Here is an 18,537-nt window from a genome sequence, read left to right as displayed (position 1 = left end):
ATCACACCAGGACACAGAATCCCTACGGACAGATTCTGATTTAATCTCTACTTAAAATCATAAAGGCAACACTTACATAGAAAAGCCGATAATGGCATTTCAACATAGTGGTTTTCACTGCCACATTACGTGCTTTAAAAAGACATCTACAAAAGTTGCAGATCAACCTCGGTGCAGGTAGCAGGAGAAAATCCTGAATACACATTGTTATTTCTCATAAACCACAAACCAGTGCCTTAGAAAATTGCAGCAATGGAGCACTAACAGCATCTAGCTCTTTATAGCTCTTTTCAGACTGAAGGAAAACGAACTGCAGTGCTGTAAATCAAAGATTAACTTCTATAAACTATCTCTCATGTTGGTGATCTTGAGTTAAAATGTTAAAAATATTACCTCCATTTTGGGATTACAGCTCTTCCTCACCTAGACTTACTTTTATTGAAATGAAATAAAAGGAAGTCTACTTTCTATGTGAAAATATATTTTAAAATTTGGTTACAGTTGCCAATACCAAACCCTGATAACATGCAGAATTTGTGACACTTCTTCACAAATGATACAGTAACAAAGACCAGGCAGGAATAAATAGCAGTTTGACTTCAAGCCCATCATCCTTACCCATAAAAGTAAATCTTTCCTCACTGTACAAAAGGGTTCACAAGATAAAGTATGAAAAAAAAAAATTAAATTAAATAACTTACATATTTTCTCTTAAAGCATCTCTGTAATATAATTTAGTGACAGTTTATATCTTGCAATTATATTACTGTATTTTACAAATTGAAACATGAAGAAATGGTATTACGTTAAATTAAAAAAAAAAATCCCACCATACATAACAGTATCAACAGTCTCAGATTAAACCTACACATACTTTAAATCTCTAGTAAAAGAACGAGAATGAAGCTGATTAAATCTAGATTTTAAAAAAAAACAACAAAAACCAACAATCTGCAACTGATTATCAAGAATGCACTTGAGACAGAAGCAAGCACCAGATACCCTAGGCTACACCTCACATTTCAACACTTACTGAAGGATTAGGGTTTTCAGGGAAGGACCATTATTTGTAAGACCTTACACGCTTAAGCAATAGCAAAACAACTGCAAATGCATTTGTTAAATGTAGTTGCAGGTTTTCAACTAAGTGATAGGGATGCTTTTAAGGAGAGACAGAGCTGAAATTGTTCCTCTTCAGAGGCAGCTACAGTGTAATCTCCAACTGCTTTGTCTGAGATGGTGCTCAAGTTGTCCAGGCTGTCCATTAGAAATAAGGAGGAAATTCAAATGTAATAGTATGTGACCCAGCTCTTGTGATGAATAAATCTCCCCAGGCTTTAGCAGTTTGAATAAACAAACAAATGTTTAGATGCTTATTATAAGCTCTTTGATTTGCAAACTTGTGCTAGCTCTCTCATGAGAACAGACTTAGTGCAACTGCTGGTATTTCCAAAATCTGTGTGGGCCAGAAGTAATGCAAAAATACACTCTTTGGCAACACTTCAGCTTTCTAGCAGCTGGCTAGAACCAAAGCAACAAAGGCACAGGGAAATGGCAATTAAATAAATTAGATTTCTTTAACGCCGTAGAAAGATTCTGTTTATGTAAGTGGAAAACATTCCTATCTATTGTCTGTCACTTTGTTTTTAAAGTAAAAGTGGGGTTCTGAAATTTAAAAAGGTACAAAGTAGCTGATTTTTATTTTTTTTTAATGGTAGTTGTGTGCTGTTACACTGAAGACAGTACACCTTTAAAGAAAATATTTAAGAAGATAAAAAGGAACATCAGATTTCTCTAACACTTGACGCAAAAGTTCCTTCTGTTTTTTCTCCCACTTTGTCAAAGTACCTGGGGCATGCCTATATAAATAAATGAAAAACCTCAAACAACTCTCAAAAACGAGTAAGCTGCATGGTTGTTGAAAACTTAAGTCACATCATTGTCTACCAGGCTTCTCTCTACTCATCTGCTGTCTCTTGTCTTAAGCTGTTTGTGGGTACCTAATTGCTAACCAGAGTTCTTTGGTGCTACAATAGTAAAGTAAGTTATGTTGATAAGAATCTGGTCACAACTATACCTAACAAGCCAGGAAATCTCAAATATTTTTTAAGCCTAAAACCTGATCACTTTATTTCCCTCTGTAGAATGGATATTTTAAAATATTAGATGATCTGTAGGGAAGCTCCTCAGTAATACACCTCAAACTAGTTCAGCTGGCAAACTTAAAAAAAAACCAAACAAAATGACAAACTGAGTAATTTGAAATCTAACTGGCAAAAGCCTTCTGCAGTGACCTCCTGAAGTAGCTAATGAACTTTATTACAAGTGTAATGAAGGAGAAGCTCTCTGCCCTGTCTGCTGTTCCTTGAAGAGACTGAGTATGTGTGTAGTGCAGCAGTGGGGGCCATGGCATCTATCCAAAATTGTAGGCTATGTGTACATCTTGTTTGTATTTCTGTAATTTAGAGATGCATCCTTTTAATATTTATTTGTTTATTTTTAAAGGTTTGCAGTTTAGTTCAAAACAAAAATCAAGCTTCAATTACCCAGGAATTAGTAAAAAAAAAAAAAAAAAAAGCTTGCTGGTTTTCAAACAACAAAACAAAATTGATCTGAAACAGGAAAAAAACAGTTTATGCACTTCCTAATGCTGATAATGGGAACCTGCTACAAGCAGCTGCTAATACAGCTGAACTCTGTGCCTTCTACTAAAAGATGCTGGTTTCAATTCTTTACAGTTTTGCTAAGAATGTGTTTATTAATAATTTTTCTATGTTTTTAAAAACATAGAAACTTTAAAAACATAGAAACTTTTTTAAAAGTTTCAGGAAAGTGTTTTAGCCACTTTTGAGAGCAAGAGTGGGAATTTTTGTCCACACTGACCGTGTCTGTTTTTCCTGAGAAACTTCAGTGCACCCAAACTATGGAACACAAGTTAGAAATTTGCCTTTTGCATGAATCTGAGCTTCGGGGTGAAAAAAAATAAATCAGCTTATAATTTTTTTTAGGAAATAAACCAGTTGGCTATTAGAGTTTCAGCATGCCATCAGAGAATGGCTGATATTTTGACATTTTTTTTGAGGAAGCAATATTGAATATCAATTGTTTTAATGCTCTATGTCTTATGCCTAAACCCCACAGCTCCTTAGTGGAACATGGCTGACTTGAAGAATAAAGCAGCAGCATTGCCAAAATCCTCTTGTTAATTCTGGGAGCATATTACATGCTGCTGTAAGACACAAAAGACCCATTTCTTGTCTGATGATTCCTGGTAAGACCAAATAACTTCTCATAATGAAGTGTTAGAAGTAGCTGCAGTGCAAGGCCTGTTCTTCCTGCTGCCCACTGGCAACAGGGAAGGGGAGTTTTGTGCACGAGCATTTAGTGTTTCTATCCTGCCCCAGCTGGTCACCAAATCTGAGGCCCATGCTTCAATATTTTACACTAAACATATCTGACACTAAAACTTCTGCTAACAACCATTGCCTGGATAAATACCAAAGTGCTTTTAAATCTGTAATTCATTCAGTGTCTAGCCATGGCAGTGGGCCTGTAAAGAAACAAATGTTGTGACTACAGTAAGAACAATGTGATGTTCTCACTTCGTGGATCTTATTTAATTCTTGCAGTGAAGGTTTAAGACTCTGAAGTCTTCAAACATGCTACTATGAAACAACACTCCTCCTGTGCCAGTGAATGCTTAACTATTGTGAAAATTGACTCCTGAGATCTTTGTCCTCTGAAACAAATAGTAAAATGAGGAAAGAATGATGTGAAGTTACCATATTAAAAAGAAAAAAAAAAAAAAAAGGATAGTGTCTTGCATGCAACTAGCACTTTTGTGTAGTACTCTCTGCTAAATGATCCTTTAAAATGGTAACATCAGGCAGTTTCCTTATGGCTTATTTTGAATCCAGAGTAAGTACTATTGTAAAATCTGAGTTTGCTCTCAGAAACATGATAAACATTTCTCAGCTGTGCTCTCTTTCATAATATTACACAATCAACATCTACAAACCCAGTTCTTGGTAATACTGTCACCTTCCCCCCCTGTGGCTGTATGAGAGAACAAGATTTGGTGAAATGACCTAGCTAACCCTTCTATCAATAAGGCCTAAGAAGGAATAGAAAGACATATATCCAAGTGGATAACTGGAAAAAACAAAACAGTGTATTCATTAGAAAAATAAACAGGTCCAAACAATTCAAAGCCACTTAGGTACTTGTCAAGAAAGAAGATGCCTTTCCTATCAACCACTTCTTCAGAGTGAGCTATCACTGCACTAGAAAGCTGTCAGTTGAAATTCTTTTTTCTGGGCTACGATCAAACTTTTCGGTCTCTCCAAAACTCTTGCTAATTCAAAACAGTATTTTAAAGTCAAAACTGCGTCTTGAGCTATTAGAAGTTCTCCAAAATACACATGGTAGGATATATTTTTCCTCAGGCACATATTTCCTTAAAACACTCTTGAAAAAAGGGTTCCATTGCTTTATCACATTTACTCCTCAACAAACACCTGAATGGTGCATCTCTGATGTATTTTAGATTACTCTTGGGATTTTATTTCATTTTTTAAAAGAACTTTCATTTAAACATGCTAATCCTAAGGTACAGTGATGTGTAATACTGTATGAAGCTGCACTGCATTTCATGGAATTAAAGCAGCAGCAGATCAAAGGTCTTTCAAATTTTTCAGACGTGTATGTACAGTATTATCCAACCATGTGTTACACCTAGACTGGCTGCAGTAAGGAAAAGTGTTAGTTGGTTCTCAGCAATTACCATTAGCCAAAAGTGCATTAATTTTTATGATTGTGCATATACTTGGAGAGAATTTGCTGAATTTGTTACATTAACTCTAAAATGACTAAGAGCCAGGAGGAAATACAGTTTTGTTCATTTCTGTTACTTAACATTCTGATTTATTATACAAAGATGTATTCCTTACCAATCTTTGAATTTCCAAATGAAAGAACCATTATAAGAAACTTCATGAGCACTATGATCAGTATTTTTCTGCAGAACTCTTTCAAAAGGAAACAAAAGATCCCAAACCAAAAGAAGTGTAACACTCCAGTTATCCAGCTTTTAGATTTCTCATGCTCTGGGCTGAGTGAACAGCAGATAACCATGCAAGTAGTTTTGCTCCCATCTGTTACTAGTATTGCTCTTGTCTTTAAATATTGTGAAAAAAAAATAATACTAAAAGTCCTTAATACATATCCCTGTAGATTTCCTGTAGTAAAGGGTGTAAATGTGCATCAGATTCAGTCTTCTTAATTATCTGAACGAGCTGAGCATGCTCTGTGACAAGTTGTCGGAGGTCAGCCATTTTTTGGAGAAGTTTTGGAAAGAGGAAGATGTCATCAGGATGGTTGGTTTGCAAGTGAAGTTTCAGTACATGCACAATGCTCTCCTGCATTTTTTCAATGTGTCCTACATTTACAAGACCAGGACGATCTGTTCTCAAAAAAAAAAAACAACAAAAGAATACATGTCATAATTTTGTAATTATTCTTTTAAGTAGGCTGCTTTATAGATTCTATATTGTAGACAATATCTTTACATTATGCACTGGGGAAAATGGAAAAGGGGGAAAGGGAAAGAAAGGGGAAAGGGAAAGAAGGGGGAAAGGGAAAGAAGGGGGAAAGGGAAAAAAAAGTAGTCTTCCGTATCCCTTTGGCCAAAGTTTTGATAATGCCACAGTTATCTGAGGAGACATTTCACACTACTAAATACAACCCATGCTACAAAAAAACCACAAACTCACAACACCCTCTCACCCCAAAACCCAGCAGAAGAATCAAGCCTAGGAACCCAGTTCTACATTCTATGTGTCCCAACAGCAGAATTCAAATAGCAAGAACAGAGAACAAAAGGACCTGGCTATGTCTAGAGAGTTCCTGAAGTTTGGCAGCAGTACAGCTTGACATAAGGAACAGTCTTTCACTCTTCCCATGTGTACATTGCCATAGCACAAGATTTTGACAGGACGTAGCGAAGAACTCACTAAGTGTGCTTCCCTCTTTCTAGTATGTGATCTCATTTTCAGCTACTTAGGAGTTCTCTAATACCTTCACTCTCCAGATCAAACTCCTCTGAAAGAAGCCTGGGACAACAGACAAAATGTGTTTCTTGGAAACACATTGCTAGTTCAAAGGAGAAGAATTAGAGGGGGATAAAACCAGCACAAAATACTTTCTCTGCAAACTCTCATGACTTTTGAAAAGGTCATGATACCAATGTATTGTGCAAAAGTAATTCAAGATATGATGGGAACTTGCTGTCTAAACTATCACATTAAGCTTTTGAAAGTTTACAGAGTGTATCTCTCGTCTTGTAATTTGTGAGGATACAGCCAGGGCAGTGAAACATGCAATGAGTTTGGCAGAATGCAAAAAAAGCCAGGTGGGAGCAGTTGGAACTTGATCTCTTCTTTCCTTTTCTTAAAATGCGTACGGATAGTTTTGAATTTAACCTTAAATATGAGCTCCCTTACTTTCTGGAGGAAAGAAAAGGTTCTAAATCACATTCGTGTTTCTTCACTCATAATGAGTTCAAACAATGGGGCATTAAAAAAACACCAAGCCCACATCCTTAGGTAATATGAAATAATGTTTAAAAATACCATTATCTAATTTTATTTTTTTTTTAATTATCAAAGTATACTATTGTTTTTTAAAGCCTGTGGTATTAAAATCAGAGCACAGGAAGTGCATCGACAGAGCTGTGCAGAACTCATTACATGATGCAATCAGCCAGTGTCAAAGAGGAGCAAAGCTGTCATCTGCACCTGCCTCCAGTCTCATGACAGTGTTTTTCTGCCCCTTTGGATATACAAATACTGTTTCCAACCCAGCCTCAAACATAAACAAGTAAATAAACAACAATCCTCCAGACCCCAAATAAAAAAAACCCAACACTCTTCACATCCCACTATTAAAAACAGAGAGTAACCACACCCTTTTCTAAGTGAGGCTAAACAGTAATTCCAAGCACCTCTACAATTCTGCAAAGCCAAATACAGCATCAAGACTGGTAATAGTTACACATGATCTTCCATGAAACATGCTAAAAGCTGTTACTGGTAGAACTGAGTCTTTGAGAAACAATCTTTTCCATTAAAATGATTCATTCACATGAAGAACATGTTAAAATTTACTACCTTCAAGAACAAATATGTAATGCTTACCTCCACAGCAAATGATGGCAGCAACAAAAAGGGATATATCACTGTCATCCAGTTCTAGTGCATTGAATTTCATTGCAAAATCAAATTTTGGCTCCATTATATCACAGAACGGCTTCCTCAGGCTTTTCAGGAACTCCCGGGTTATAAAACCGTTCCCATAGGCCACCAGCATCCCGTCCTTGTTCATCACTGATGCTAACATGGCAAATATGGCTTCATAAACTCCGTATTTTAACAGTGTCACTTGATCATTCAAGTCAAGGCTGGAGAAGCCAGGGATAGATTTGGCAAATTCAGTAAGTTCTGTGACGGTCTCTACAGATGTACACTGGCAGCAGTGGAAGATTCGAACTTCTGCTTCCTTGTTCTGAATTCCATTGGCTACCAATTTTGCCACCAGGGTTTTCTCTGCCATACACAAGGTAACCATATCATGTATAACAAATGGCTACAGAGAAAAAAATACTAATTCAGTTACAAAAGAATGGGTATTTATCGTTGGTTTCCTAAAAAACAGGAATTTTGATAAACTTTAATTTTCATGCTAAACAGTCTTCAACTATCTCTAAACCTTGAGTTCTTTTATATTTCTGCATAAAGAACTGTAGAACTACAAACTGCAATATCTAAAAACAAGTCTGCTCTGCAAACACAAATAGTAGCATGTAGATATCTATTCTATATCTTTAACCTAGTTTTATCTAGTAGTTACAGTGAAGGTCCAGAAGTACTGGGCTATATATGCAAATATCCATCTCAGAGCAAGTCCCAAAGGGTCACAAAAGACTTGTATTACCTTCTCCAGAAGTCCACATTATTCTGCCTACACTCCTACAGATTCCTAAACTAACTACACCTGATGCACTTCATGCTGCTTTCCTGAAGTATCCTAGGGGGAATACAGACAGTCATTTAAATATAGGACAGCATATTTGCACACAAATGTCAACCCTGTACGACTCTTGTGTTTATTACCAGATTTTCATGCCCCAGCTGATCTACCACAGAATTTCAGCTCATCTTTCTAGCTTTTATTTAGTGCTAAGTCATCTCTAAACCCAGAATCCCACTAGAATGTCAGACAAAACATAATTTCAGTCTTGATTACAGTCTTTTCTGTAAGCACCTTAATTTAAAAAGTCACCTGCATTACAAACTGATGAGCTGGTCTCTTAAAACATCATATATATATAAAAAAAAAAGCATTCAGACTTTCTTATGAACAATCAGAACTCAAAAATATTTTAATACATGTCAGAAGAGCAGTAATCAAAACACAGGACAATTCACTAAAGGAAAAGAACTAAACCCAATACTTCTCAGCCTACCAAAGTCACAGCAGTTGACCTTGAACATACAACCAATTCCATAACTGCAAATCAAAGCACATTCCCTGCGTTGTTTTGCTTACCTCGGGTTAAATGACTGTCATGAGGAACACTTAGTCTTCTGTTAGAAACTCATAGAATGCACTTATTTGACTTAGAAAACTGCCAAAGATGCTGGTTTCCAATCATTTTAAATGCTTATGGCAACCACACGTTCCATCTCACTTCAATACTTCAAGAGTTAGAAGTTTCTACCTGCATGTGGGTATGACTGGAAAGTGGCAAAGCAATAAATCCACCACGTTTCCAAACCCTTTTAAAAGATGTAAGCTATCTTGCAAATATTTTTTTAATTCAGCATCACTTCACCATACAGGAAGTAGGTATGGCCAAGGACCATGTAAATGTAATGATACCTTGTCATCGTGAAAAAAAGCTCACTCATTCTGAAATGAGTTAGAGTGGTGCTAAGACCCAGGATTCACTGAAATCAACTCTTCATGCATTGCTCAGAAATGGGTGGATCACTAATTACCAATAACAGAACCATCATTCCTTTATTTTTTTTCCCCTGTTAAAAAGTCAAAAGAAAATTAAAATGTCTGTTTTCCCAAAAGATGATGGAATAGCTTAAAAAACCCCACTCTCCTCTTCCCTGCATGTTGAAGAATGAGGAAGCAGACTAGGTCTGACTGCTCATTAATTTTTAATTGTAAATTCATGAAGAAACCGGCAAGCCACTATTAGCTAGTCAATCAGATGACTAGTCTGAGAGCCTTGATCACACAAATGCAAACACAAAAACTGGGATGCAGGGATCTAGAATCCCTGCGTGCACGATACATACTGTAGTTTATCATTCTCACACATGGTACCAAGTTTGAAAAGGACTTTATGCAGATGCCTGCTTGGCAAGGTGTAAAAACGTTATTTAGTGTAGGCTTATGTCAGCTTGTACCCCAAAACAAGTTTAAGCTTGTGCTTAGTTTTAAGGATCTCTTTCATCCACTGAGAGAGACTGGGACTTTCATACGTCTCTCTTGTGACATAGGAATCTGTATGCTTGGCTAGATGAGACTATAATAACGCAAATTCTGTAATTTAGAAGACAGCTTGCTTACAATTTTTATAACACTCATCTCCACAGTCCCATGATAGTTATTACGGAGTATGTAAAACCTCTTCCCTGCAAATTTCTACTGATAGTCAGTCCTTATAATGGTTACACCATATCATGTGCTACAAAATGAAAAGCAGTTGATAGCATTAGATAGAACAAACTCTTCATTGCCCAATGATGTTTTTCTTGTCATACTCAATCATTTTCAGGAAAAGTATTCCCAATTGTCAAAACAATATGGTTCAGAGTTAAATCTCAAAGATGTTGTGCAACTAGTAAACATTACACAATACATCTAAATTACTAAAGACCTAAGTACCATAAATAAAAATTCTTAGACTATTCACTACTTGGAATAAAACCTTTGCTCAATGATCCTGATGGAAAAATAACCTCTATTGCATATGTGTCTTCACAGCCTTGCTTGCTTTTCCCTTTCAAATTAACTGTAAAGACCAGCAAGGCCAGGTGAGGAATTAGCCAGAACTGTATACAAAGAATTACAAACTCAAGTTTCCCCTCCTGCCATTATATTGTAGTGATTAAAACAAGTCATACAGAGCTCCTCTACACCTTAAAAGATAACAGTATGTATCCAGGCATTTGTGGCAGAAAAGCATTATTTTTTTTTCCACTGTCATAGTAGGAAATTAATTTTGAGCAGTTTCCCACACCCATAGCAAGAGGCATTCACATCCCTATGGCACTTTATTATTTTTTTATTGAGAACTAATCTTCTTCCCCTTGTGTCTCTAGTATAAATTAAGGTCATGAGCTTCCATTTACAAGTTAATCACTTGATTTTCCTAAAGCTTCGTATTATTCTGATAGCAGCTAAAAGCAACCATATTTACTACAGGTACTCTTTATTGCATATTTCATGTCTGTATTAGCATGACATTTATTTTATAAAATATTTGCTTAAGAGTTTAACAAATTATTATAATCACCTTATGCACTTGCCAGCTTTATTTTACAGTTACAGCAACAGTACTTACTGGATTGTTATTAGTTTTCCCCGCAAGGATGATTCTGGCTTTAACCTTGTTCATATTGAAGTTTTTCAGGTAAGCATCATGAATTCTTTTAGCAAGTGATTTCAGATCTGCCATTTCTGAATCTTCTACGTAATTTTCACCTGTTAGAATTTCTGCTTTCAACTTGGCCTTCTCAGACCTTGGCATTCGTCCAAAACGTATTGCTGATGGGAAGACAGAATTGTAAAACAAACAAAAGTTATAAAAAAACTCATGCCTTTTACTGTTGTTGATCAGAGCAGGAAGACTTTTGTGTCTGGAAAAACTGAGGTACAGGTAGTATCTTTATTATGATAAATTCATGAGTGAAGAAAAACCCTCCTTCTTTCCAACACAGTCAGTGACTAATTACCAATTCAATATGCTAAACTGAAGGTAAGCAGGTGTTTCAAAACACAACCTGGTATCTACAACGAGCTAGAATGTATGCATTTGCCTTCCACATTACCTAATATTGTGTTTTGTTTTCTCCCTATTATGTCAACAACTCCCAACTCAATGTCCACCTTGGGAATTCTAAAAAATGGAGTAAACTCATGTCAGGAGCCTTGCAGAGTGCACACAAGCCAGCTGGAGAGCTGCCTGGGGAGTTGCTCCACAGGGAATGCTGCAATGGAGTTGGATTTTGATCCCATTTCTGATTCCGGGGCATTCAGTCCTCTATTTGCTGGATGGTCAGTTCAAATATCTGTACTGTCTAGTGAAAACAAAAAAGACCAGTGACCCAAAACCTCCTTCTGGACCCAGCATTTTATGCTTCTTTTTTTCAATAGATTAGCCCTTCAAGACTGGAGAGGATAAGAATATTCCATCTAGTCATTAGAATGTTCTCTGAAGAGGCAGAAGAGTTGAGTTTGACACACAACTGGGTATGGAAGTCCCCCAGTTCTTGGGCTAGTGGCCTTGCCATTTAGCAATAAAACATCCACATCCTTCAGCAGTTTCAGTTTAAAACTAAACCAGCTCCCATTTCTCAAGGGGCCTTACCTTCTGATGGTGTGCAAGTTTTTGAGATGGCTGATACAGCTGGTTACTTTTACTGCATTTCTCTAAGCAAAGAGAGAACAAAACCCCACTGCTTAGACCGATCAATTCAGAGCACATGCAGAATTAGCCTTTCAAAACACCTGAGAAATTTTCTCATGACATAAGGAGGTGAATCTAGGCGTGATCTGAATTACAGTTTTGGACTTCAATTGAAGTCTAACATGGAAGGCCTGTCTGGAATCTGGCCATAAGTCTATTGGAAAAGTGGAAGAATATCTGCTCTAAATTGGAACTTACATTTTAAGGCTGTGGCTGCAAACCCAGTTCTAGCTCTTCCTGAGAAGCATTGCCTGCAATTAGCTGTAATTTCCTTCCCCCACTGCCTTCCCTGTGTTTGCTGCAGTAGAACTGCTACTGCTCCCTTTAGCTGGGGCACAGGTGCCCACAGCATTTTAGTGGGATGAAACAGCTTCAATTGAATGTTAATTACTGCCAATTAGCACAGCTTCCTGCTAAGGCCTGCCCCTGAGATGTTACTTTGTTGGCTGGCACACTCTTCCCAAGTCTGCTTCAGGAAGGTTATCACTAGTCTTGCAGAGACTATCAAGTCTCTCCCAATGGACCTTAATCTCAGTCAAGGCTCACCACAAAGGAGCCAGATTTCCCCAAAACATCAACTCTCCCAATGTCTCTTGCTAGGACTAGAGTACAACGCCATAGGCAGCTTGCCCAACTATGTCCCCACCACAGCTATCTTGCTTGCATAGTCTCCTTCACAAGTTTGTCTCTTATCTCACAGCTTTTCACCTAGCCCAGCATTTTCACCTACTTCTCACCTACTCGAAAACTGCACCTGTTCCCATATCCAGCCTTGAGACTACCAGACCTATACAGAGAAAGAGAACCACTGTCATCTGGCCAACTGAAATGAACTTTCTCATGGCTTGACCTCTCCCTCTTCCTGAAAGTCACTCAGCAACCTACACACTATTCATAAAGCTGCCTTCTGGGTTGAAATCAACCTGTAAACCACAGGCTTACCAGCTTTATCTTAAATCATTAACACAAATAACAACATAATTTTTAAACTGGCTATCTAAACGCTCTGAATTTTTACCATTCCATTTAACAAGCAACCTACCAGATCCCTGTTCCACAGTCAGCACAGATCTTTGCCCTCCCCCCACACTCCCTGAACCATCTGTCCAAGAGCTGTTGCACTATAACCTGAAAAATAATGAAATCTGGCTTCCTACAGATTTATATCCTACGTCAATATCCCCCACAAAGAGCCAGTTGTTCTCCTCCTACTCCTTTACAATGCCCAGCGTTGAAATTTGTTTCAATGGGATGAATGGTGCCAAAGTTCTGGATGAAGAAAGCAACTAAATGAACATTCATATGGACAAACAGACATCCAGCACTATTGTGTAAAGCTCCGAAGAGTACATTTGGCATCTGTGTATCAATTATATTAACTACCCATTAAGGAAACTGGTGTCCCCCTGCCGTGATCTCCACTTTAAAAATCTGGGGTTCAACTCTCACGTGTAAGTAAAAACGTTATCCAAGTGACTGCTCCCAGAAGCAGACCCTGGGCAGGAAAAAGCAAATTATTAAGGGCACTCTTACCTACCATTATGTGACATTCCAACTGAAAGGCACTTTTGGAAACGACAGTATTGGCACTTATTACGATTTTTTTTCTGAATTTTGCAGTTGCGATCACATTTATCATAGATGAGTTTTAATCGAATTGTTCTTCTAAAAAAACCCTATAAAAAGTTTGAGAAAACAGTATGTAATGTTAAAGCATGTTGAGTACTACACTTCAAGCATACAGGTAATTTTTTTTGCTTGTTCATTGACGTCGTGAAAAAAAAAAATATACAAAGTATAACCTGTCCAAAGGTAAGACTCTCCTGTGCTACCCAGTGAAGTGGTGTGTAGGAAGGCATGTGTAGAATGGAAAACACAAAAGGAGGGAGCAGCTCTCAGCCCTCTCTCTTGGGAGAGGACCAGAGGCTCGGAGTCCCTGAGTAGATATGCCCGTAAGGATTAAGCAAGACAGTCACGTACTGCTTTTGTATGCACTCTCCCAGCCTTTTCTGTCAGGAATAACCTTCATCATACATGTAAGTTGTACAAACATACAGATTTAAAATATCTTTTCTTCATCCAGCAAATGTGAGGGGTAGAACAAAACAGCAGTGTATATTAGAAAAAGCCAAAGACACAAAAATGAGCATTACAGAAAAGCCTGTAACTCAACTGATCTTACCATGATGTCTTCAAACACTAGTCTCGTACTATGAAACACTGGGTTAGCAAACTTTTGTAGAGATATTGCCACAGTTTGCTTCACCTGACATAAAAACATGTAATTTAGACTGTGGGATACATCTGACGATGAACTGGCTCCCCATCTCTTAACAGAGATGGCATTATTCCCTAAGATTTATATTTGAATTACCATCTTCTGACATTAAGCAATAAAAAAAACCTTACACAGACACAATGACTTCTCTCACCTTACATTATTATTTAGGAAAAAATGCAAAACCAAAATGTTAGAAGGAAAAAGAAAATATTATAATTCCTGGGCCATGTAAATCCCCCAAATTATGCATCAATGATAACACTAATCTGCCCCAGAGACATGCACTGGCCCCAGAACTGCAAGACATACAACACTAAGTGATTGTGGCAGAATGGGGAGGAGATGAGACTTGTTACTGTTGTAATGGAAATGTAGCAAACTCACATGCTTCTCACAGCCATACTCCCAACACAAATAAAACACTAGTGGAGCAATTAGGCTTTGACTTTTAGTCACAGTTTAGTGTTTTAAGTTGTCTTAGTGTTGATCTAGGTATGCCCAGAAAAGCAGCACTAAACTTATCACCGTGAATTGCCCCTGCTTGATGAAGGTATTGAGTTATGGTAACCAGTTATGGTATCTGAAAAATTCATTTCAGCAACAAAGATCACAGATACGTTTCTTATTTAAATAATTGCAACGGCTAGAATCATGTTAATGAAACATTTTTTTATCTTCATCTAACCCTGTAAATAAAGCAACATGTTTTAGGCTCTTAAAAAGAAAATTACAACTGTACCTTACAACCTTCACAAGCATGTACTCCGTAATGGTAGCCTGAGGCTTTATCCCCACAAATCCTACATTCAATGTTTAATGCTCCACTGGGTGATTCATCTATGCTACCTGGAGCTGTGGCAAAATTAATGGATGAAGGACTGGATGCTGGTGAAAGGGTGTCTAAAAGAAAAAGGAACACTTCATAAATGCTATGCTATCAAGATTGATACCATTTCTACCCACAAAAAAATGTGCTTATTCTAAAAAATAATCATGAGTTAACAGTCATTAAGTGAACTAATCATTTGGCCATGTTTGAAAAATAATTAATATTTATATTAACAGTGTAAACACACACAACATACAGGGTGTTCCCTGCTAATTTTGATGAGACATACAATGTCAACAAACAAGAAGCCTTACCAAAGTAACCCTGATAACAAGAACTAGAAGAGTAACAATGGTTCTCAATAAACATGCACCACACAAAATACGAGAAAACCAAGCTTTTTTGGATTTTCCCATGTTCCATTTTTACTTTGATTTCTTTCAAACATGTCTAAATTTGATATGAACATGAAATTTTTGTATCCCACAACTTAAAATAACTAAAAAGCACTGAATTAATATTTCTTCTAAGTCAAGGACATTTTCTTAACCGTAAAAACACAAGTTCACCATCTTCATAAGTAAATTAAATTTGGAAAACAGTATTCAACATTTGCCTACTGCTCAAGGCAAATACTACCAAGTATAAAAAGAAAAAAAACAACCCACAATTAAATAGAACCCCTCATGATTTGAGGTGTGTATCACAATACAATTCAACCTGTCTCTCGCTCTCTTGCCATTACACCTTCCACCTCTTGTGCTGAAGTGCTGAGCACAAGATGTATTGCTATGGGATGACAAGAGACATATTTCTAGCTCATGCTGAGATACAGTTAAAGTCCCCTTGACTTCTGGAGAGCTACTCATAGTTTTAAATGATGATCTAAACTGAGGCCTAAAAAGCAGTTGGACATCTTTTTTTAAAGAAAAAGTGAAATTTTCTCAGAGTGAAAACATGCTCCTGCACACCAGCTGAGAGGCCAAACAGATATTAAAAGCAAGGTCACGTAACTGTCTGCTTCTAAGATAATCCAGCAATAGAAGCTTTGCTCAGGTAATTTATCTTTTGATTATAATGGGAAAAGCATTTCTGGATTTCTGTACAATAAAAGAAACTCTTCCAAAATTTTACTACTAGAGGAACATGATACAAAACTAACACATTCCAACCTTAATTATTTCAATTAATATTTCCACTCTATTTGAGGAAAATATTTTCTGAGGCCAGAATTTCTTTTATCTTCCATCTTGCAACTTGCACCACAAGACTTGAGCAAATTAATGGGTGTGTTATTTTAACAGAAAGATTAAGAAACACTTGTGAATGTAGGTCAGCCAGTATTATGTTGGAAAAAACCTTGGCACAGAATTCAGTCTGCATTGCCAGCACTGCCAAGCCCACAGGCATCAAAGTCCTCAAGAACAGCCTAAACCCCAGGATTTTTTTTAAGTGTGATTCTCATTTCTTTTTACTTCTTATAGAATTCGACCCTTAAAAGTTTACATTTTCCATCTTCTCTAACACCAAAACTAGAATGTTTTGCAGTGAACACTCCAATTAGAAGGTGACAGTAGAAGCTGATCTAAATTATTGCAGGACCTGCACACACATCCACACAAATAATGAAAAAACCCAACTTCTCTCAGAAGGACTATGTTACAAACCCAGCACATAACTTTTCCTCTGGAAGGCATCTCTCTAACATGAAGGTCTGCAATCAAAAGGGACTCAATATTTCTACAAAGGTCCTTTTGGGTGATAGTGCCAAGAGGCAGGTCTCCTTTCCCCCTTCAAGACTCACACTACTAATTTCAACCACTTCAGCAGAGAAGCATGCCTCAGTTGTACTGGTGCAGTTTTGGTAATGAAAATAGTGATCACAGCCCAGGAATTGATTTAAGGTAAGAAACCACAAAACAAAACATAATGTAAAATAACCAGAAAGTTAATAATAAACTGCTTTAAATGGCTCTAGGGCTAAAAGATTTGTAAATCCCTAGTTTCAAAAGGAATACCTTACTGACATTATTGCAGTGTCCCATATCCACTTTGATCTCTCAAACAAAACCTCTCACAAAGATCTTCTGACTAAAGACCAGGTAATGTATTAGCACCCTGAGACTGTTAATTTAACCAGGGTAGAAGTCATTAGCTGAACAACGCTACTCTTGAGAAGGGGGAGAAAACACCATGTCCAAAACATCAGTACACTAAAATATACTGGAATTCTTGGTGAGCTTTTAAGGGTTAGATTATAAATTTCAGGCAAACGTTTCAAAATACTTCACAAATAGATGTGATTAGAATGAAGTTTAAAAAATGGGAAATTAGTACAAGATTGTGACTTCCTGCATGATTACACTAAACAGTAGCTTCTTTGTGATTTATAGTGAGAGATATATATATAGTGATTTATAAGTTATTTTGAAAAAGATGTTGATACTAATGACAATTTAAAGCAGTAACATTTTGTTACACTGATTTTTCAGTAACATTTGTCTAATAAACTAACTTTAGCCTTAAAGATTTCAAGACCATGCTATCATCAGCTTATCTATTTCTAGTGACACTTAGTCATAAACAAGTATTGCATTAAAAAAGTTTTAAATTTCTATTACTATGTATTTGTATAAAGGAAGTTTTATGGTAAACGAAAACTGTCTTACCCGTTATAACTGATCCATCAGATCCTGGACCATTTCCCAGTGACTGGAACTCTGTTAAACTTAAAGCTCCAGAGCTATCATCACCTAGAGACTGAGAAAGGTCTTGAATGTTGTCCATATCTTGTAGGAACTCTCCAGATAAAGGGCTGCCTATGTCATCGTCCTCCAAGGGAGTAAGAGGATAGAGCTGGTTTTCGGTGTCCACCATTTTGATCAAATAGAGCAGTCACTTAAACTTCTTTACACTGGGGAAAGAATAATTAAAAAAATAATAATCCTATACTTACAATATTAGAGGATTTTAATTTTTAATATTTGAATCAGTTAAAGCACACTGAATACATGAATTCTAATTCAGTCATGAAAAATTATACAACATTCAACATCATTAGCAGGACAGAGAAAAAGCCAAACATCCCCAAAATACATCAATACGAATTAAAGTTACTCAAAGATCAATCTCTAGACTGTTGTTTTCCCTCCTTTGCTGACAAAAGTTGTCTATTGAGTTTTCAAAGCAGGCATTATGCACTTCCCACCAAAATGTATAGTAAATTAACACATATAAATATGCATTAGTGTTATGTTTGAGGAGTCTTTTCTCACCTTATCTAACAGGTTTAGATATGTTCATTTGGTCCTCTGTTCTCATGTCTTTTACATTTGTTCGATAGGTCTTACGACACTGCAGAGAACAAAATACTGTCTTACACTAAAATATTTGTAGAAGTGGGCCAAACTAATACTTTTTTACTGACTCTGGTCAAAGAACCCGTTCAGCAAGAGTGCTCCAGCATATACAATCCAATATATCTGTAATTCCTAGCGTTAGCTTTATTTCCCCCAGTGAACTAAGCTTTTAAAATTGCCTTCAAAACTAGCCATCACTGCCAGCAACTTTCAGTGACACCACAGGTTCCTAAGAAAACATCACACATTTTAATTCTCCTTCTATTGACTTGTCAGGGAATGCATCAGTGAATGCACCGCAGAA

General features: G+C 36.9%; 1 protein-coding gene across 1 annotated transcript; it reads right to left on the bottom strand.

Moving 5' to 3' along the window:
* Positions 1-4,959: 4,959 nt before the first annotated feature.
* On the bottom strand, positions 4,960-17,768 carry PPARA (peroxisome proliferator-activated receptor alpha). The gene is made up of 6 exons (XM_010002974.1): positions 17,544-17,768; positions 14,785-14,945; positions 13,302-13,440; positions 10,640-10,842; positions 7,194-7,641; positions 4,960-5,461 (listed from the first exon to the last, which is right to left on the bottom strand). Exons 1-6 carry the CDS (start codon positions 17,749-17,751, stop codon positions 5,214-5,216), a joined length of 1,407 nt encoding a protein of 468 aa, XP_010001276.1. The 5' UTR covers positions 17,752-17,768; the 3' UTR covers positions 4,960-5,213.
* Positions 17,769-18,537: the final 769 nt, after the last annotated feature.

The sequence above is a fragment of the Chaetura pelagica genome, unplaced genomic scaffold, assembly GCF_000747805.2.
Source record: "Chaetura pelagica isolate M959 unplaced genomic scaffold, ChaPel_1.0 scaffold117, whole genome shotgun sequence".
NCBI classification, from domain to species: Eukaryota; Metazoa; Chordata; class Aves; order Apodiformes; family Apodidae; genus Chaetura; species Chaetura pelagica.
The sequence above is the reverse complement of the archived record's forward strand: the minus strand, read 5'-3'. Positions and strand labels throughout refer to the sequence as shown.

Excerpts from the sequence above, each read along its gene's own strand:
- PPARA (XM_010002974.1), bottom strand. The coding sequence starts at position 17,751 with ATGGTGGACACCGAAAACCAGCTCTATCCTCTTACTCCCTTGGAGGAC. Across the intron at positions 14,946-17,543 it reads TGATGGATCAGTTATAACGG|ACACCCTTTCACCAGCATCC; the intron begins GTAAGACAGTTT and ends TTTTTCTTTTAG. Across the intron at positions 13,441-14,784 it reads ATGCTTGTGAAGGTTGTAAG|GGTTTTTTTAGAAGAACAAT; the intron begins GTACAGTTGTAA and ends AACTTTTTATAG.